Consider the following 21,651-nt stretch of genomic DNA (forward strand, 5'->3'; position numbering starts at 1 on the left):
TTGTTTTCTTTTTTTTTTTCTCTGTTATTTTTCTTAATGATGGCTCTCTCTTTTCTTTTCATGTATGCTCTTTTTATAACTCAAAATTAAGGCAACCAAAAGTGTGTTGCCTTGTGTCTTCCATTTTGGAAACTTCAAATCGTAGTTTTTCAGTAATCGCGTGCGAAATCTAGTCTGTCGTTGCTACAAGATTGTTGCAGCAACTGCTACAACATCTTCATTGTTTAATACTTGTTTTATTTCTTCTGTTTTATTTCTTCTACAGCCAAGTTCTTTTGTCATCTTTACAAGTCTACTGCATTAGCATTTCATCCCTAAAACTTGAGCTTTTTGGCCACCTATAATCACACATAATCAGAGCACCAAATGATCTAAAACAAAATCAAATTATTAAAATAAGCTTAAATAGATGCTCAAATAAAATATAACTAAAATGAACAAAAACACAACTTTTATTCTCTAAGTAATATTAGTTTTAGTCTAAAAGTGTCATTATAACTCTCATTTCATAGAGTTATCACTTATACAGCCGCCTGTCTGGTAGCCTCTTGATAAGCTTTTGTTCGTGCGGTCGTACCATGATGACAAACGAATTTGCTCTAATACCAACTAATAAAACAAAAATGTTATTAAGCTGAAAGAAGAAACTAGGTTTTTAAATAATGAGAAATCTTATTGAAAGTCTAAATGAATAAAATTAGGGTTTTGAGGCCCTTTTATAACAAACCTAAATATCACAAATTTACTAAAATAGACAAATCCAAATTATAATATGATAATTAAATTCTCCTAATCAAAATAAGAAAAGGAAAACAAAAGGCACTCAAATCCAAGTTCTAGAAAAAAAAAAGAGATAAAAATCCTAGAAGAATAAGGAAAAACATAGTAAAATCTTAAAACTAGGTAACAACAGGAAAGAAGCAGAATTTTTGGCTTGACCACAGGGTAAAACAACTTTAGCAGTGTTTTGTTTATCTCGTTGTAAGCTTCAAAACGGTATATTATACACCGAAAATAGATACCTATAATCCGAGTTATGGCCTTAGGAAAGTACCCTACTTGCGACACACAACATCCTACATCATAGATATTTGGACTTGAAGATAGAAGATTTTTGGGTGCTTTTCGAACAATACTTTTTATCTATTCACTTCTTACCATTGGAGTTTTATTGGTGTTTTAAAATACTAATGTCCCACATTTGCGGGAAGTGAGAGCAATCACTAGTATGTTTGATTTGAAATTAGTCATATGTTTGATTTACAAATTAATGTTCAATAAGTCAAATCTAGATGTGATTTGGATTGTTTATTAAATTAAATTAGAGGCACATCAATGAATAATTCTAATTAAATAAAGAAAGTAGGTGACTAATTTAAATTGAATTAGGAAAAAAATTATAGAGGGTTTCTCTATAAAGAGGAGACATACAAAGCCTTCATGGCATAGCTATTATCTTTCCTTTTATCTTATATTTTCTTCATCAATTTTTATTTTGATGTGTTAAACTATTGTGCTTGAAGTGCAACTTCATAACAGTGTTATTAAATCTTGAATGTCAATCTGCTTTATCTGTTTCCTTTTGTATTGGTAAATCTTCTTAGAGGAGCGAAAATTGGTCTCAATAGTAGTGCTTCGCACACACCTTGACGAATTTATAGTTGTTACTTAGTGAACAAGTCGTGAATAATAAAATGGCAATGGGGAGGGAAGGTGATAGGATCGACATCCTCATACCTATCCTCGATGTTCTGCATATGTCCCCGTCCCCTCCTTATCCTGTTAGAATTACTTAAGGGCATCCTTGTCCCTTCCCTAAATAATAATAGGGGATCCTTAAGGCTCTTCGATCCCTGGACAACTGATAGCTTTTTAGTTTCGGAAAATTAATCATATTAACCTTAAAATGTATTAAATAAAATGAGAATGATCATAAATGGATTTTATTTCATTCTACGCCATTAAACTTTTGATATATATAATACTCAGATAATGATTTTCAAAACAAAATTCAAATAATCTGATTTTACACAATATTGATGTCATATTGTTTATAAGCAATGATACCTCTTGGCCACCAATTATGACACAACAAATGTTGCGAGTGGGGCTACTGGCTAACATTGCCATGAGTTGGGCTACTCGGCCACCGACAATGTGACGTACTATTGGTTTATGATAAGATAAGGACAAGCAGGGTGCTAGCTACAACTTGAATAATTGAGAAAGAATGAGTGAGATTGTGAGAGAGTGGCTTAGAGATTGATTTGTGGATTGTGAGCTTGTGGGATTGTAGGCTTTGGGCTGTGGTTAAATTTAAATTACATTAAAGTCTTTATTTTAACTCCTATTTATATTATTCATATAAATATTTTGTTATTTGTTATTTATACTAATATTTAATATTTTACAATTTAAATTTTATTATTCATTCATTAATAATTCTAGAAAAATAAAATAAAAAATGAAATAGAGAAATAGAGAGGGGAAGGAGATTCCAATCTCATCCTTATCCCTTCCCCAAATAAGAAATTAGGTAAAAAATTATTTTCATCCCTTTCTTAAATAATAAATTAGGTATAAAACTGTCCTATATTCTCCTCAAATGGAGAAAATCCTCAAGGGACTCCGTCCTTGTGAGGATTTTTACCATCTTTATAGATAAATAGTACTAATAAACAATGATATAAATAGTACCAATAATTATTATTCATGTTTTAAACTTTTACAAAAATAATATTGACTCATATTTCTAACACTTAGTGTGTACATGCTTCTATTAATCATGATGATATGCATACACCCGTGATGATAGTAAACAATAAAGTGAATAGCCGAATGACTAAAGCAAATACCAAAGTTATTACCCGCATTTGAATGACTCAGCAGGTAAGAGCATCACGTGCTGGCTTTATTTAATAAACTAAACAGGCACACTAAACAGATACTAATGCTTAGACTGTTAAGCAGCTACTAAGGCCTTGTCTCCAAATCTTCGTAGATTTAACAAATTAACTAAGTGGTGAGTGAGACATTGATATATTTTTTGTAGTGAAGAAAAAATAGCTTACATATGGACAAGAGACTCATGAGTCTTCTTCCATATCTACTCCCTATGGCGACCTTGTAATGAAATTTAGAAGGGCTTGTGGCACACTTCGTTGATGTAATTTATAATTTCTTTTTGTTCGAAGAAAATGAAAACAAAGAAGAGTAGAAGACGACCTTGACTTACTAGCAACCAAAAATTTTGCCTTCATGAATTTATTTAATTCCGATTTTTCTACAAAATAATTAACAAAAGAGACAAGAGAATACCAAGACCAGCTTACTCGACCCACCGTTCTTCATTTCGCCTTTGCCAAGTATCTCCCTCTGTCTAAACAAAACTTGTGAAGGTCATTTTGGTTCTCCTACTATTAAACCAAATTTGTCCTCATTTTGGCAAAATATCATTTCTCTTTTAACATGTGCTTCACAAATAAATCTCCGATATAGAAATGAATTGGTTTGTTGAACCAAAATAAACTGAACAATGAAGTACTTTCGCAATGAAAACGTTGTACGATAAAATAAAGAGGCATACTTGGGGTGCAAAGCATACTTCATTGTATTGCACATATTTTCGAGCTTTGTATTCTTTGGAATATTTTAATAAAGCTTTCCACAATAGAAAGAAGGAAAGATATGCTTTCCACGAAAGTTTTCAGATGAAATATTTTATTCAGTATAACTTTGCTCTCATTGGATTAATTAAATACATAGCTTTTAAGTTCAAAATTTATTATAAAGTCGTACGAAAATCTCATTCATTTATAATTTATTAGTGCAGTTACATAAACCCAATGGAATCCATTAAAACAAGGTCCAAGATATAATTTGAAATTTAATTTAATTTAACCTAAATGTGCAACTTAATATTAAAAACTGATCAAAATTTAAATCTATTATTAAAAGACTAAAATTATCCAAAACCAAATACTCGTTCTTCAATCTTCACAATCTGATTGGCTTATTAAAGCTTTGGTTTCTCAAAGCGTGTAAAGAGAAATACAAGAAGATTACAAAAGCAATGAACTAAAGCTTGTAAATTTTACACCCAATGCTATTATTTTCTGTCTCTACCACTGTATGAAATGCTTTTAATAACTAATTCATCATAATTTTTCTAGAGAACGTCAAATGCTTCAGAAATTAGCATTTTTTATCGAAGGTGCAGTGTGTTTTGAGGCTGCATTTAGACCATTTTTAGCCTTAGAGATGGCAATGGATTAGATTAGAGTTGGACTCAGGCTTGGTCAAGTCCTAACCCGAAGGGTCGTGGCCCTTAAAAAATCCAACTCTCCAAACTAAGGCCTGGCCACTATCGGATCAGGGTCAGATGCGCCCCATTTCTTTGTGAAGATTTAAAAAATCTATTAATTATTAATTATTTGTTTTCAGTTGCCCAATGGGCCACCGCCAGTCCACCAATAAACCATAATATTATATAAAATCACCTATTAATTAATTATTCATTCATTAGAATTGATTGTTTTTTCTTTTTTAACCTCTAAAAGAACATCTTCGGTTTCGTTATAAATAAGAGTAATAAGACGACCACCGGCGGACTCAATGAACTTAACATAGGATGCAGCGATGTACGACGCATTCGTGGTGTTATTTAATCTCCCCGAAGCGCCATCGCCTGGATGATTAACGTTACCGATTACCGGGCAGTAATTTAATTTCGAGTCGGGTTCGGGGCACCGAGGGATGGAGAGTGGATAAGCTACTTGCGGCGTCGTATTGTTGTTGTAGCAGTTGTCGTTGGCTCGGTAAGAGAATCTTTGTCTGAGCATCAGTTGAAGAGAATTCTTTCGAGAGAAAGAGAAAAGGACCTTAATCTAAAGATAGTTCCACATATCGGAGGGAGATGAGGAACAACGAGAAGGAGCCGAAATGGAGATTTCTTCTTTTTTTTTTTTTTAGGATTTTGAGCGTAAATTCATTCCAATTCGATAAAAATGATTACAAAAAATTCCATATTATTTTTGTATGATTATTGGGTGGAATTTATTTCAAAAAAAGGTTTAGAAAGAGAGAGCATAATTAATCTGATATATGATATGTTAATTTTTATTTACTAATTTGTTTATTTTAAGAAGATAGACTACATAAAAATAAACAATCTTATTAACGTATAGAAGTCGGTACATATAAAAGTCGGTTTTGTATTTAAGGAAATTAGATTTGTATATCATTGTGAATCTGTAATTTTAGACAACTTAGGATTTTATCCTTATTAAGGCTTTAGGATTGTACATATATATATATATATATATGCAGCAACGTTAATGCAAAAGTAGTGAAGAAGCTTTATTCATCAACTCGGTTATTTATTTTTCAAATCTCTTAAAGAGATTATCAGTTGCATTAAACTAAATCGACATAGGATTAATAGGTAATAAGATAATTATTTTTTTTATACGAACTTAACCAGTATAGTCTGGATTTCTTCCATATTGAAGAACAATAAGAAGATCAAGATTATCTTTATTGGCTTTCTCATCATCGAGCATACTTGAAATTTTCCTAGGATGGCCCTCCAACCACTCGTCTTTTCCTGAAAAATTCATATTAGAAAATTTATTCGTGAATACATATATTAAGAGAAAAAAAAAACTCAAATGAAGTTGCCCTATTAAAAACCTGCCCAAGGGGTTTTCATAGTCTTCAAATTAATCAGAAAATATCTCTGCTAGCTTCTGCTGAACTATAATCAAAACACAAAAGGAAGTTGCTTTTGCGAGTTCTTGCGGGTTGGATATAACAATATAATGTATATAGTGTGTATATATATATATGTAATGAGGTAGCAGACAGTGCAAGGTGGTTGAATGGGAAAGCTAAAATAATAAATCTTACTAATATTGCCAACAAATTATTGAGTGCCAACAACAATAACAATTGATTGAATAACTTTTTGACTCCGGGGGTATAGATTGTCGGCAATCATTAATACAAGACAACTAATATCAGTAATAGATCGAATCTTTTCTTTAGCCTTTCTTTCAAAGCATTATTTTCATTTTGAAAATGTGGCCAGCACAGAACTGCCAAAATGTGGTTGTTCTAGCAAAAGCACTTCTCTGCTTTGTCTTTTTTTATGTTTGAAGAAGTGATTTCGAAAATGTATTCAGGGCTAGCTTTTACTGTATGCACGTGAAGCGTTTTATTTCTTATAAAGATTTGACAAAGAAACTACAAAATGAACACAAAAGCGTTTTTTCGATAATGCCAAAAGACGGGACTCAGTAGCCAAAATTAACTATATTGAAGTAATTAACTGTTGACGAGCTGCATCAGTTGAAGCATATATGCAGCCAATTGGTGAAAAATTCAACTAAGTTTGGAGGGACATCTTTGTGTATAATAAAAATCTCATATCTTCGTTAACACATCTATGGCTAAAAGATAGCATAATACAGCGTCATAAGACATTTTAGAGTAAACATGCAAGTGCATATATGTACATGGTTATAACTGATGATAGAGTCACTAGGTAAGGCGGTTCAAAGTACAACAAAAGCATTTTGTGGTAGGAATATTACTTGAATTCTCAAAAATTTGAAAATCTCCACACTAAAAGAATAATGAAGACAGATAAATTTACAAAGATTTATCTTCTTTTAATAGATTTTGAAAAGAGAAAAAAAGATAAAATAAAATTTTTCTCCTTGTTAATGTCCAGCCTGTTCGATTTTAGAAAAGACACTTTGTTTAATATTAGTATAATTTTTCTTGTCACAATGCCAAATTTTTTGTTCAATTTTCAATTTGTTGGGGGTGCCATCATTTTTTTTTCATGTGGACATGTTATTATTTAGTTATATGACTTTATAATTAATTAGACACTGGCTCTATATTGAACAATAATTCTTTTAAAATATATGGTATAATAGCTTACTCGTATAAAAAAATAAAATAAAAAAAAGAGCACGCCCATATGAGAGAAGGACTCAATATGTAGTTAATAGTAAGTTATCAGAAAAGAAAAAAGAAGCAAGATATAACCATACCCACGAAGGTATATTTACTGACGTTCAAGCTTTTGTTGTACAAAACTATAGATGATAATGAAGTTGTTAACATGCTCTTACAGGTAATTGCAGTTGAAGATTCTTCAATCAGAACAGGATAGTTCAACTGGAATGGAGTCTCTCGAACATTTCAATATTGTGTCTTCTTAGATTCTTGGATTCGATATCTGTGCTGATATAATGAATATGCGGTAGTGCCTTGAGTAGAGGCATTTCAAGTGGCCAGAAGAAAAGGCCATCTTATAACTTAAGTTTGCTTATGCTACAACAAGATTGTCCGTTCCATTTCTTCAAGCTTTACAACTCCAATAAATTAATTAACTAACTAATGAATTAATAATACACTCATCTCCTTTGGAAGTTCAGCTTTCCAATGAAGTATGCAAAAAGAGAAGCGAATACAATGGGGAAGATTAGAAGCACAATACCAACAACTCCTAAAAGATCATGATTAAAGCCGAAGTAATCATCTAAGAAACCAGAAACAGTTTTGGTTTCGCCAAATGCTGATATTTCTTTCTCTATGTCTCCATATTGTGAAGATAGCATCCCATTTAGTACCCAAGATGTGGGACACAAGTAATACGCCCATATCCACCACTTTGGAATTTGCTGCAAGAAAGTAAAAAAAAATCAATCAGCACCGAGCATCTGTATTTTGTAAATTACAGACTTGCTCATAGCTAATGGTAACTTAAACGCTGAATTACTTGAACTTGACATGAGTAATTAGCATGAAGCAAGACGAAATGGAAGTCCAAAATCTACATCGCAGAATATCCAAACTGAATATTTTATGATTCATGTGTCAGAATTGAAATAAGTTTGAGACATTTCAGCATCATAATGAATATTTTGATGGTAACAATAGTTGTTGGTTGCTTTGTGGCAGCTTCATAGCCTGAACAAGAGCTAGTAGTCGGAAGAGATTTGTATATTTGGCAATGAAAGCAAGAGCCAAGTTGGCCATTCTATCACTGTGTGTTCATAAATTTTGACGGAAGGAAGAATCAATGTCGAGGCTCAGAAGATAAATGGAGACGGATCTTACATAATGAATGCCAATAAGTCCTTTCTTTTTTTTTCTTTTTTTTTTCTTTTTTTTTTCTTTTTGTGGGTTTCCTGTCAAAGATCAAGAATCATAATCAAAGTTTGTTGCATTTGAACAAGATATAGGAACTTACTCGTTTTGTTATGCTGTACCCGCAAAACAGATTAAGCATCGAGTAAGAAGATGAAGCCAAAATAGAAGCCAGTTGAACATTTGGTGTCAATGATACCATCAGCATTCCCATGTAGTTGAAGTATAGAAGATTGCAGAACGTGCCGTAAAGTGACCAGAATATCTTATATGCAGACCAATAATAACCGATCATAGGATATGTGATGATCACATAAATAACTGCTTGAATGAACAAGTAGGGAACCTCAACAAGCACCTGCAATTACACAATCTCAGTAACTTGAAGAAAAAGTAAAAGAGTTATGTTGACAAGCTAATGCATTTTTGCAAAGTAAATTAGAACCTGTGCAAATGAATATGCCCATGGGGAGTACATTCCTGCAAATCTTTCTCGGTATAGGACTGTTCGCTCTGTTGCAACAAGCGGTACAACTGACGAGCAGTTGTTTATGCCAAAAAAGATTGCTGCCGAGTACATTGCACCAAAGATATTGAACACTTCTTGCTGGGTTTTTCTGGGGAAAAAAAGAAAAAGAAAAAAAAAGAAACACATTGTCATTTCGAAGGGCTTTTTTGCTTGCAAAAGTGCGACAAGATTAATTCAAGCTCATTTTCAAAGTAATGAGATAACATCAGTAAGATTGGATTGACTCACATTTTCTTTCCTTGCTGCCAAAACAGTATACCATACAGCAAAGACATAGCACACGTAAAAACAATGCGTCTCAAGTTGTATGAAGGATTTCTCCAATAAGATAAGTTCTGTTTCCACAGGCATGCTTTAAACTGCTCCCAACCATTTTGAGGAAAATGGGTAGGAAAGTGCAAGTCCTTTGAACCAGGAGATGGTGAACTCAATTGCTTTACCAGTTCCTTGTTATCCCTAAAGTCAGAAAGGTGAAAGAGTAATTTATAAGCTAAACACTGGAATCTGATTATTTGAAGGGCATCCGGAGATTTTTACTCACTGGTACAAGGGCGATTCCCTATAGATTTGCGCAAAATCAACACCAAGCTCAGTCTCTATAGAGCTAGAAGAAACCTCTAGCATCCATGTTGCTGGATTATAATTGTCCTTAATCTTCAATACCCCGGGGATACTCTATTGCAAGAATTAAAAGGAAGTAAAATCAGGATCAATGATTTTAGTTTGTAAAAGGGAAAGATGAATATTTTGAACTTCTACTGCCAAATTTGTACAATAATAAACTGACCTGAAAGTAATCGATAACTTTACATGAATGCTGACCTAGTGGCCCAGAATAGATGATGCGTCCTCCGTTCTTCATTAGAATTAACTGCATTGATATCAAGGTGTATTAGAATTGTTGTTAAATGGTATAAAACTGTGATCACGCACATACCATTCAATTTTCTTTTTAAAATTTTCATCAGATAGATACTTGGTGACCAAAGTCTTACATCATCAAATGCTTCAAAGATATCGATGCTTGGTTGGTGGATGGTGCAAACGACTGTTCTTCCTGTTTCAACAACGTTCTTCACTGCTCTCATAACAATTGCAGCTGCTCTAGCATCCAAACCTGAAGTGGGTTCATCCATAAAGATGATGGAAGGGTTGGCAACAAGCTCCACAGCTATAGTTAGCCTCTTGCGTTGCTCAGTTGATAATCCACTCACTCCTGGCAAACCCACTAGTGAATATTTAATTCCGTCAAGCTCAATAGTTTGAAGGACTTCATTAACAAATTCCTGAGGGAAGGTCAATAAAAATAATTCAGTTTATTCAATCAAAATGATTAATCCAAGAGCAAACATTCAGTCAAGCCCAAGAAGAAACATACAGCTTTAGTTTTTAAATCAATCTCAGGTGAAAGTCGCAGCCAAGCAGAAAATATTACTGATTCTTCAACTGTAATATTAGGAGAATGGATGTCGTTTTGCTCGCAATAACCTGATATCCTGGCAAATGTGTGTTGAACCTTGGGGTACCCACCAATTCTTATATCTCCTTCAATAATACCACCCGTTTTTCTTCCCGAGAGAACATCCATCAGAGTTGTTTTCCCAGCTCCACTAACACCCATCAATGCTGTAAGAATGCCAGGCCTAAATGTACCGGTAATATCAGACAGAAGCTGAAGCTTTTTCTGATTGAAACCTCTCTTTTTCATTGCCTGTGATGAAAATAATAACATAATTAATTAACCAACCATGTCAGCTCGTATATATTGCTTCCTACACTTCAGCATTAGTTATATGATTACCGAAGGGGTGTCTACATAGTACTGCACATCCTCAAATGTTAATGTCAGGGGCTCAAAGGGTAGAACCATCTTTCCTACTTCATCAATGAGTGAGACCCGTGAGAAAATGTACAAAAGAACTCATTATCGACATGGATGGAAAAATAGAAACAAACTAATGGTTGCTCACCCCTTTTTGGTCCTGCAGTAGTTTTTAGAGGAGCATCAATATGTTTCTTGTCTCTGTCTGAGCCACTGCTGCCATCTTTCTGATCTTGTAGTTTTGAGTATTTTTCGTAAGCAATTATGGTGCGGGACTTTCCTGGAGCTGAATATAGATCAATTTTTCAGTTGACAATTAACACTATGACAAGTGATTCTAAAGAGTTGAGTAAACAGTGAAAGGAAAACTCACATTTCAAGAAAGTCAAAGCCAAGGTAAAAACAACGTTGAAAAGCACCGTGAAACCAATCAAAGCAGCAATTGATATCCAGTAGAAAGAACTATCAAAGTTCAATCCACGGCTTTCCAGTGTTTGCCTCCCGACAGTCGTGTTTCCAGATGTTATCTGTGAATTAAGCAACTTTTCATTTTTGTTTGGATAGTACGACGAGACAGTTATTATCTATCTGTTCAGTATTAAATTATTACCTTTTCCCAGCGAGGAGCAAGAAATTCGTTAACAGTCAGGCCTATCTCCCCATATGTCAGAGGGCAGACCCAAAATCCCCACTTAAGCCAAGAAGGCATGGATTCTGCAATCACAAACCAGTAAGTGCAATTGCTGTATGATTATTTATTAACATGGATACAGATGGGGCTTTGAGAAATCTTACTTTTGGGGATAATAAAGCCTCCAAATAACAAAAGCATTAATATAGCCATAGTGCCAATCATCAAAGAAACAGCCACAGTTCGGAAGAGTGAGGCAATAGCACGAAATAAGGATATTGATGTTAGGTGCACGGTGAATAAGAGAAGGAATTGGCGAAAGAACCTGAGAAATGCAACATAGTTATGCTTGTTGAAGAAGAAAACTATGCACACATAAGCAAGATTTTATACGTGCTTAACAAGAAACAATTTTGGTACTTCTCAGTTGAACTTTTAGAACGTTAGTATTTATCTCTGAAGCCTAAAGTTGTTATTTTTTATCCCAAGAAGCTTTAAATAAGTATGTACATAAGTCTCACCTTCCAACCTCAGGGCTGTAACCAATAACGTAGTAGGTAAGGGAGGTCCAAACAAATGATTCTAGAAGTGAAAGTGGAACTTTTAGAATAGAAGCTGGAATAGCATAAGCCCAAGCGGGATAAAAACATAAGTCTCTCTGTTTGTAGAAAACTGCAAGTCTTGAGGCTGTCATGTTCAATTCTGGAAACCCGTTTACGATGAGTATCATCAGTGCATAGAACAGAGCACCCAGGTATGCATTTGCATGAAGGACATCAACAGCCAATTGTGAGCGCAAAAATACAGTCATTGTTATTGAAGCTATGATGACCAACTGCAGCAACAAAGAATCCAAAATTGCATTTACATAAAAAGGTATATTGCCGTCATGTGAATTGAACCATTTAAACATAGAGGAAGCTACCTGTGTGGATTTGAACACGTATATGAAAGAATTTCTCTTCATTAAAAGGAATTCCCTTGTTGCGCAAGCTTTAAGCAGTTCCCATTTAGTTAATGAGTACTTTTTAAAAGATAGAGCCTTCTTGTGACTTTCAGACTTATTAAATGAATGTGCAAGCTCCTCCTCTAGCTTCAGGCCAAGATGAGAAGTTTTAAACTTTGTAATGAACTGGTCCATAGAAACATAACTATACGGATGGTCTTTGCTGTGCCAATATTGTTCTTGATCTTTTCGAGATATAACCTGAAATAATATAAATTAGCAACACAATTCTCATTCATAGAATTATACAAGTGAGACAAATATGGAACGTTTCAACCTACCTCCTGAAGGAAGTCAGCAACGCCTTTTCTTTCCGGGCACCTAAAACCACAATCCTCAAAGAATTTGCAAATATAAGACCGTGGCCCATGATACACAATCTTTCCTTCTGCCATTAGCATAACATCATCAAAGAGATCAAAGGTCTCTGGTGCTGGCTGAAGTAGTGAGATCAATGCAGTTGCATCAGTAATATGCACCAAATGCTTTAGAAAGGAGACAATCTGGAAAGTTGTGGAACTGTCTAAGCCATTTGAAATCTCATCCATGAATAGTGCTCTAGTTGGCCCTACAATCAGCTCCCCTGCATAACACGACCAGCGTAAGAACTGATAGTCTTTTGAACCTAATACAGTTCATATAACAAGATTTATCAACCCACATCAGTACACTACCAGTAGTTAACCGTTTCTTTTGACCCCCTGAGACACCTCTTCTCATGGGATCTCCAACGATTGTGTCAGCACAGATATCAAGTCCAAGAATCTGCCGAAAAAATTACAATGCAAAATTATATCTCATCAAAGTGCCGAGGTAGAAGCAAGATTTAGTCATGTGGAAGAGATTTGATGAAGTACCTTCAAAATATAGTCTGTTTGAAGGTTCTTCTCCAGTCCTTCAACAGATATTGCCTGTCATAAAAAATGCTGGTCTGAGTTATGCACTGCCAGACAGTCAGTTTTCGATACCTAGCATGATATAGAAGTATAAAGATGCTGTAGAAGTACTTCCTAGAGGAATCAAATTGAGCGGCCTAGTGAAGATATAATATAATTCAGAAATGTTATTTATGTACCTTCATGTAAGCATCTACATCAGGGTCTGGAAAAATCCCTGCCAGCTTCTCTAGTTTAATGACTTCCTTCATGCTGTCTTCAAGCTCAAACAAAATATTACTCAATTTGTAACGATTTTAGAGCATGGTATGGCAAGCAATAAATATAGAGAAATCACCATTTTTTTGTGACCAAAGTGTGCTTACCAGCTCGATGTCCTGTACCCTGACAACGTGCAGAGAAATCAATTGTTTCCCTCACTGTCATCTCAGCAATATGCAGATCATATTGGCTTATATAAGCTGATGTTTTTTGAGGAACAAATTCGTCCAGTCTGTATCCGTTATAAGACACTTCCCCTGAAACCTGTAAAAGAGGAATAAAAATCCTTAGGGGAGAGGAAAAAAAAAATGAAACTTAAGATGCAAGTAAATCCAGAGAATATAGAGAATGATGCACAAAATTAACTGAGTCATGAAACCTTAAGAGAATGACTTAGTTTTCCAGAGAGTGCTGATAACAATGTGGTTTTGCCACACCCTGGATGTCCAAGCAATAATGTCATCCTGCAATGAGCAAGAGCAAAGTAAGCAAACATATAACGCACAAAAATTTTAGAGGATTGAAAGACGTTAAAAGTCTCAGAATTTAAGATTCTACCTTCCAGGCTTAATAATGCCATTGACATCTTTTAAAATTTTGATCTTTGCTTCTTGCTTTGAACCGAACAGACTGGGGAAACCCTGTTACAAACATAAATAACTTGACAGTCAAGCTAGCTATTTAGACTGTGCCTGTAAGTCAGGGAAGTTAATCAATACATAGGTATTTACAGAAAGCGCGCTCTTGGTTGTGTTCCAAAGAGTGGGAAGAGGCTTCCCATGAACGACTTCACATTCTGCTTCAACACCAAGATTCTTATATCTCACTTCTACAGTAGGCAACTGTACACCAACTCTGTAAAACACAATACATTACAAACTAGTGTGATAACCTATATGTACATCTAACTTATATGTATAGGTATTCGGAGAGATTTGTTGCACGAGATTAGAAAGAGAGTTGATAGGTACATGCATATAGAAGTGGAAACAAAAAGGTTAAATATAATATGTATATACATGTATACCTGTCAAATCTCTTTCTGATCTTGTGCAGCAATCTCAGGTTATCATTTTCAATGTGTTTGATGAGCTTCTCAATGAACAAGTGCCGCTCCTCAGCTCCAAGTTTGGTGATATCAACGAGTCGTTTGCCATCTTTGTCATCAAACAAAGCTGTAGTAACCCTTTCAAAAGTTGGCAATCTGTCAACAGCTGCCCATTGCGGGTCACATTCTTCATCATCTTCATCTTCATCATTGTCATGTATGGCACCACGAAAACTTGAGGCGAAACTTCTAAATGAGGATCTTATGCTTCTGCCAATCTCAGCTAACTCAATTCTCAGCGACTCAATTTCATCGGCACCTGCCAATTGAGCCATTGTCAACAACTCTTGTCTATCAGTATTCTATACATGCACGTATAAAAGATGGATATACATATAGTCTAACAAGTTGATGAGTCAATGCAATGCGTCAGAAATTAATGCCAGGGCATGCTGTTAAACATGCATGATATATTCTGATGAAGTGGAGAGTTTTAAAGTGATTAGAGATGTTCGATTCCTTTCACATCATTATTAAAAGTTAATTTCAGTTTATCGTTAAATAAATTGAATACCTACCGTATCACCAGCGTTGAAGACATACATGGAGAGTTTTAAATTCTATTTTTTAAGATAATAAAAATTAATATTGAACAAAATGAAACGTTGAATTTTTTTTCTTTTTAGAAACTCGAATTTCATTAAAGAATCAAGAAAATATTACGAGACTGCACTGCGCATTCTTCATCATTAGACAAGAGTTTAATTAAAATATTAAGCTTACAACCAGAGTAAACGATGATTCCGTTGGCTTCATTAGACAATATTATAATTAACTCAGGGACATATACTAACAGGGACATTAAATATTTATTTATAATTAAACTAAATTCACCGGTTTATAGATAAAATATTGTGCAAGTTTTTCAACTTCCTATCTGGGACATAACAAACACAGCATGATCAGCATCGTCGGAGTTGGTATGTCATGTCATTCAAAAATGAAAAGCTTTGTCAAACTCAAACATGCTGGTTTATACGTATAAATTAATTGAAAATAAATGGAGAATTCTGAAATGCTCCGCAATTACATTTTTTAATATTACTTCTCACATTATTAAAATGCAAATTAATTAAAGCAGCATGATTCATTCAATGAAGCTAATAACTACCCATGAGTTGCATCCAATAATTTATGTATAAATTATTTTAAAATAAAATGAGAAAATTTTAAATGCTCCACAATTACATTTTTATTATCACTTTTCGGAGATCAATACCGTAATAGACATAAATATTATAAATTATACATAGAAATAGTATATGTAAAGTACAACTAGTAAATTTATGCACGATTATTAATTATTTAAAAAGTTAACATTGTTTCTAAGGAATTTGAGTGCAAAATATTTTATTCATTTACGAAATATTTTCTTTAATTAAACAAAAAATTATACTAAAAAAAGTAGAATAATTTTATTGAATTGGTTACCATAAATTCTATATTTATTCTAGGACATTTGTATACTTTTTTTTCCTATTTTCTATGATGGTATCTATTCATTACACATGTTCATTAAGCGCAATTATTTATCTTGATGTGGTTCAAGTAAAAACAAAATAAAAAAATATATTCTTATATTACTAGACACAAATATGATATATCAATAAAATTATATCTAATTTGAGTATTATGCATATTTTATGTAGTTTCAAACTTTTTACTTGTATTTGGATGCCATTTAGGGTTATTGTTGAGGAAGTGTAGAAAGACGCAAAATAACCTCATCTTCCAACAACTATGAAAGATATTAAAAAAATTTCAATCCAATTTTGAGCATAAATTTCATCCTTAATAAAACATCACATGTATTACACAAATGCAAAACTAACATTATTCAATTTAAATTAAAAAAATCAATAAATATATAAGGTAATAAACTTTCTTTTTTACGGTAACTCTTATATTAGTTTACTTATTTTGCCTTTTAATCATAAGTTTTAGGCATAGTCTACAAACTTTATGTTTTATTTTGCATTTAATATTGATTTACTTGTTTTATGTTATATTTGTAAATTTTTGTTTTGTTTATCAGTAATATATCAATTTACCAGTTTTATAGTAGTTTACTTATTTGACCTTCATTTTACAAGTCTTGTGTTTTATTTCTAAAATTTATGTTTTATTTTATAGTTAGTGTTGATTTACTAGTTTTATGTTATATTTATAAGTTTTTGTTTTGTTTACCAGTAATACATCAATTTACCAATTTTATAGTAATTTACTTATTTTACCTTCTTTTTACAAGTCTTGTCTTTTATTTCCAAAATTTATGTTATATTTTACAATCAGGGTTGATTCACTAGCTTTATGTTATATTTACAAGTTTTAGTTTTGTTTACTAATAGTATATCAGTTTACCAGTTTTATAGCAATTTACTTATTTTACCTTCCTTTTATAAGTCTTATGTTTTATTTCTAAAATTTATGTTATATTTTACCATTAGTGTTGATTTATTAGCTTTATGTTATATTTACAAGTTTTAGTTTTGTTTACTAATAGTACATCAGTTTAAAGTCTGAGAAAACTTTAAAACCGCATGGTTTTAAAGGCTTACAGTTTTAAGCCTTTTAAACTATGCGATTTTAAAGTTTTCCTAAATTTTCCCGCACTTTAAAATCTTATACTAGAACATCTCTCTCTCTCTCTCTCTCTCTCTCTCTCTCTCTCTCTATATATATATATATATATATATATATATATATATATATATATCTTGGCTTCGCAACAAAACCTTTTTAGTTAAATGCTATTAGTTAAAAATGAATTCTGCAAACATGCAATACACATAAGTTTGTATGATTAAGATACAGGTGCCTAAGCTCACTCAAATTTCCAATCTCTGAATGAATACTTCCATTAATTATATTAAACCTAAGTACAAATCCCCAGCTCTCATATAAGTTGAAAGAATTTGCAATGGGACTTGTGAAACTGTTATTACAAAGAATCAATATTTGGAGTTTGGATAAGCCACCAATGTATGATGGAAAGCTTGCATTCAATTCATTTTTAAAGAAATTAATGAATCTAAGTCGACGTAGTTGCCCCTATTCATTTGGCAGATGGCCATGAAAATTGTTATAATCGAAAATAATATACATGAACGAATGAGAGATTTCCTAAGTGTGGAGGAATAATGGTACCTTGGAGACCCATTATTGAATGATTCAAGATTGTGACTCTATGATGACAAGTACCACAAGAAGTACTAACTCAACTGCATATTAGGTACGAAATAGACCAATTATTTGTTAGAACACCTTGAGTATCAACGACAAGGGCTTTGAATACAAGAAGAGCATATTAATCCGATATTATATTTTTTAGAGTCGCCATAATTAAGCTCGCCATGAAATAGTATTGTAACAATAACATAGGGACAAAGTAGAATAATAAGCGCATATTGATCTTTATAGATTTAACAAACTATGCACTAAGTGACATTGGTATAGCTAAATCCTATATATATTTACAAATTTTAAAGTGAAGAAGAAAATTTACATATATACAAATCATCTAGGATTTTGGTAGAAGAAAGATCTAATTTTTTCTCCTCGCCAATTTGGAATTGATGTCAAATAGAAATGTTAAGCGTGAACTAGAATCAAAGTTCTAAAGCAAACGACATTGTCAACTGAGTTAGTGAGTGTTCGAGAATGTGTCAGTTGCAAGCTTCAAATTGTGCATACGACATCTAATGCATGTCATACAATCAACGTTAGTAAAGCATGTGGATATTACGTGTTTCACTTAAGATTTCATAAACTTAAAACAACAGAATTGGACGTCATTTAGATCACTTATGATTCTCACATGTCGTGCGCATGGAAAAGCTATTAGTGACAGTTGAAAGGCCAGGAAAATTGTAGATTTGTTATAAAAAAACCAGGTCAAATAGACTTGCTGGATCTTTCTAGAGCTATATATAAATCTTGGTGGGTGTGTTTTGATTCAAAGGATTCCTTGTAAATTCTCTTGAAAACTTGTATCTCGATTTGCATTAACGGAGGTCATACCTCTGATTCTCAAAGAGGATGTAAGCCACCATCGTTGAACCTCTACAACTTTGTTCCCTTGTTTTTCATCATTTTTCATTATTGTTTCAAGTTCGTTTGTCTTTGATATCTGTAAATAGATTCTTAATTCATTAATCAGTGTGTAGCAATTGTTCCTGGGGTATTAGATCAAGAAAATACTGATCAAATTCCAACAAACTGGTATTAGAACTTTACATCTCTGATTCTTAGATCAAAAATGGCTATTCAAAAACTAGATGTAGAGAAGTTCACTGGAAAGAATGATTTTCATCCATAGAGGCTCAAGATGAGGGCATTGTTGGTTCATAAAGGGATTAAAGAGGTCTTAGGGGATATATAAAGCTCCAAGAAACTTAGCAAGATCAAAGAGGATGATCTTCGAGATGCGGTGTTATGTTTGGAGGGAAAGGCGCTTGTGTGATTTCAATGGCGAGAATAATGACAACCATTGAGGTCATGGGGTCAATTTAAGGACCGACTATTTGAGAGATTCTGGGCCACTTAAGAAGGGGATTTGCATGAACAGTTTTTTGCCTTGACCTAGGAGAGAACAATCATGGAGTATAAGGAAAAGTTTGAGCTGTTGTCGGAGCATATAGGGGAAGTCTCAGAGGTAGTGTTGAAAGGGAATTTTATGAAGGGACTGAAGTCCGAAATCCAAGCCACGCTACGCTTGTTGAGGCCGAGAAGGTTAGGGGAGACGATGGAGTTGGCACAGATGATTGAGGACAAGAACACAGCAAAACGGATTAATAAGAGCAATTCAGTCGATTTTTTATACTGAAATAACATACCATCGGTAGGTCAGAAAACTCATACCTTGGGGTTCTAGCGAGAGTTCTAAAGCACACTACTTGTAGGTCAAAAAACACAAATTAAGGGGATACAGAGAGATTCCCAAAGGGATTGAGCTAGTGGCGCACGGCCAGGAGTGATTTTCAAATGCCTCACAGAGACAGAGATTCAGGACAAGAGGGCGAAGGGGTTGTGTTTTCAATGTGATGAGAAATTTTTCCCTAGGGCATCGATGTAAAGACAAATCACTACAAGTCTTAACTGTATGTGATGAGGAGGAAGGCGGAGAAGAAGCCGAGGAAAAAAAGGTGGAGGAGGAAGAACATCCTTATTTGAATGTCGCTGAGGTTTCACTTAATTAAGTATTGAGATTTACACCGAACCATACAATGAAGATAAGAGGGAGAATAGGGGAGCAGAATGTAGTAGTGTTAATCAATAGTGGTGCAACCCATAATTTTATTTCTAATAAAGTAGTAGATCGGTTAGGACTTTGTTTGAAAGACATTAGTAGTTTTGGGGTGGTAATGGGTACTAGGAAGGTATAAAAGAGTAGGGGAATATGCAGAGAGATGATCTTACTATTACCAGAGGTTCAGGCGGTGGACGATTTTCTTCCATTGGACTTAGGAAATACTGACGTAATTTTGGGAAAGAAGTGGTTGCAGACGCTAGAAGATATGAAAGTGAATTGGAAACTATTAACAATTGAGCTTCAGGTAAATGGTCAGGTGATAGTGCTACTGGGTGATTCGAGTTTGAGCAAAACTTTAGTGTCATTAAAAACCATAATAAAGGCGATTCAAGACTCAAGGTAGGAATTTCTTGTGGAGCTATATAGCATGGGAGGAGGACAGACAGAGGCATCAACGGTTATTCCGAAATCAATTCAGCAGTGGTTGGAGCGATTTGAGGGGGTTTTCTGGTTGCCTAATGGCCTATATCCACGACGGGAACATGAGCATGCAATAGTGTTAAGGGAAGGGGCTTCACCTATTAATGTCTAACCATACCGGTACCTTCAAATACAGAAGATCGAGATTGAGAGGCTAGTTAGGGAAATGTTGGAGGTCGAGATAATACAACCGAGCGTGAGTCTATTTTCGAACCCGATCTTGTTAGCGAAGAAAAAAATGGGAGCTGGAGATTTTGTATCAACTACTGAGAGCTGAACAAGGAAACGGTACTTGATAAATTTCCTATTCCAGTGATCGATGAGTTGTTGGATGAGTTGCATGGGGCATCAATGTTTACAAAGATAGATTTGAAGTCGAGATATCACTAGATACGGATGCGACCAGAGGATGTGCATAAGACTACATTTCGGACTCACGAGGGACATTACGAATTTGTGGTTATGCCGTTCAGTCTTACAAATGCGCCACATACTTTTCAGTCATTGATGAATAAAGTATTTCAGCCTTATTTGAGGAAGTTTGTCCTTGTTTTCTTTAACGTTATCTTAATTTACAGTCGCACTTTGAAGGATCATGTGAGTCATCTGGAGTTACTATTGAAGGAGTTACAGAAACATCAATTGTATGCCAATTAGAAAAAGTGCTTGTTTGCGTAGACAATGGTGGAATACTTGGGGCATATGGCATCGGTAGAGGGGTTTCAGCAGATCAGTCTAAGATAGCGGCAATGCTGAAGTGGCCTTTACCTAAGACACTAAAAAAATTAAGAGGTTTTTTGGGGCTCACCGGATATTACCTAAAGTTTGTGAAGGGGTATAGTACCATAGCATGGCTTTTGACAGAGCAGTTGAAGAAGGATAGTTTTCAATGGGGGGAAGTAGCGACGCATGTTTTGAAAAACTAAAGCAGGCCATGACTAGTGTTTCGGTGCTAACATTACCAAATTTGCCAACCATTTATCGTAGACATATGCATCGAGGTATGGGTTAGGAGCAGTCCTTATGCAAAATCAACGCCCAATCGCTTACTTTAGCCAGGTATTGATAGCTTGGGCTTGGCGCAAGTCAGTTTATGAGCGCGAACTCATGGCAATTGTGTTAGTTATTCAGAAGTGGAGGCCATACCTCTTGGGGCGACGTTTCATTGTCCGAATCGACCAGCAGAGTCTCAAATTCCTGTTGGAGCAACAAATGGTGACTGAGGAACACCAACGCTGGTTGTCGAAGTTACTAGGTTATGATTTTGAAATACAGTATCGCCCAGGGTTGGAGAATAAGGTAACAGATACCTTATCACGACGAGAGGAAAAACCTCGGTTGGTAGCTTTATTGGTGTCTTTGGTGATAGATTGGGACGCATTGTTACAAAAAATTGAAGCGAATGAGGGGATGGCAAAGATTCGGACAGCGTTGTTACGTGGGGAACCGGGATACCCGGGTTATTCCATGGATAGACAACAACTGTTATATTAGGGGCGCCTAG

At 34.3% G+C, this 21,651-nt stretch overlaps 1 protein-coding gene and 1 long non-coding RNA gene across 3 annotated transcripts; both read right to left on the reverse strand.

Moving 5' to 3' along the window:
• Positions 1-5,333: 5,333 nt before the first annotated feature.
• On the reverse strand, positions 5,334-5,888 carry LOC112498310 (uncharacterized). Its single transcript, XR_003065575.2, has 2 exons — positions 5,692-5,888; positions 5,334-5,605 (listed from the first exon to the last, which is right to left on the reverse strand). It is a non-coding gene; the product is annotated as an uncharacterized LOC112498310 (long non-coding RNA).
• Positions 5,889-7,281: 1,393 nt separating this feature from the next.
• Positions 7,282-14,691, reverse strand: LOC102629178 (pleiotropic drug resistance protein 3-like). 2 transcript variants are annotated; one of them, XM_052436623.1, is made up of 24 exons: positions 14,336-14,691; positions 14,040-14,163; positions 13,867-13,949; positions 13,688-13,772; positions 13,413-13,572; positions 13,227-13,303; positions 13,009-13,062; positions 12,826-12,916; positions 12,433-12,734; positions 12,071-12,352; positions 11,667-11,980; positions 11,310-11,470; positions 11,125-11,228; positions 10,888-11,041; positions 10,729-10,800; positions 10,494-10,570; positions 10,071-10,376; positions 9,688-9,978; positions 9,480-9,563; positions 9,234-9,367; positions 8,921-9,148; positions 8,609-8,780; positions 8,267-8,521; positions 7,282-7,694 (listed from the first exon to the last, which is right to left on the reverse strand). In XM_052436623.1, the coding sequence occupies exons 1-24, from the start codon at positions 14,689-14,691 to the stop codon at positions 7,428-7,430; spliced, it is 4,233 nt and encodes a 1,410-aa protein (XP_052292583.1). In that variant the 3' UTR covers positions 7,282-7,427. The 2 variants fall into 2 exon arrangements, with proteins under 2 accessions (XP_052292583.1, XP_006477851.2); XM_006477788.3 differs by having other exon boundaries at positions 10,071-10,403; positions 10,494-10,567; positions 10,663-10,800.
• Positions 14,692-21,651: the final 6,960 nt, after the last annotated feature.

Source organism: Citrus sinensis, chromosome 3 (assembly GCF_022201045.2).
Source record: "Citrus sinensis cultivar Valencia sweet orange chromosome 3, DVS_A1.0, whole genome shotgun sequence".
Taxonomy (NCBI): domain Eukaryota; kingdom Viridiplantae; phylum Streptophyta; class Magnoliopsida; order Sapindales; family Rutaceae; genus Citrus; species Citrus sinensis.

Coding starts and splice junctions, on each gene's coding strand:
- LOC102629178 (XM_006477788.3), bottom strand. CDS start 14,691: ATGGCTCAATTGGCAGGTGCCGATGAAATTGAGTCGCTGAGAATTGAG. Junction 13,773..13,866: donor GGCATTATTAAGCCTGGAAG/GTAGAATCTTAA, acceptor TGCTCATTGCAG/GATGACATTATTGCTTGGAC. Junction 11,471..11,666: donor TACAGCCCTGAGGTTGGAAG/GTGAGACTTATG, acceptor TGCATTTCTCAG/GTTCTTTCGCCAATTCCTTC.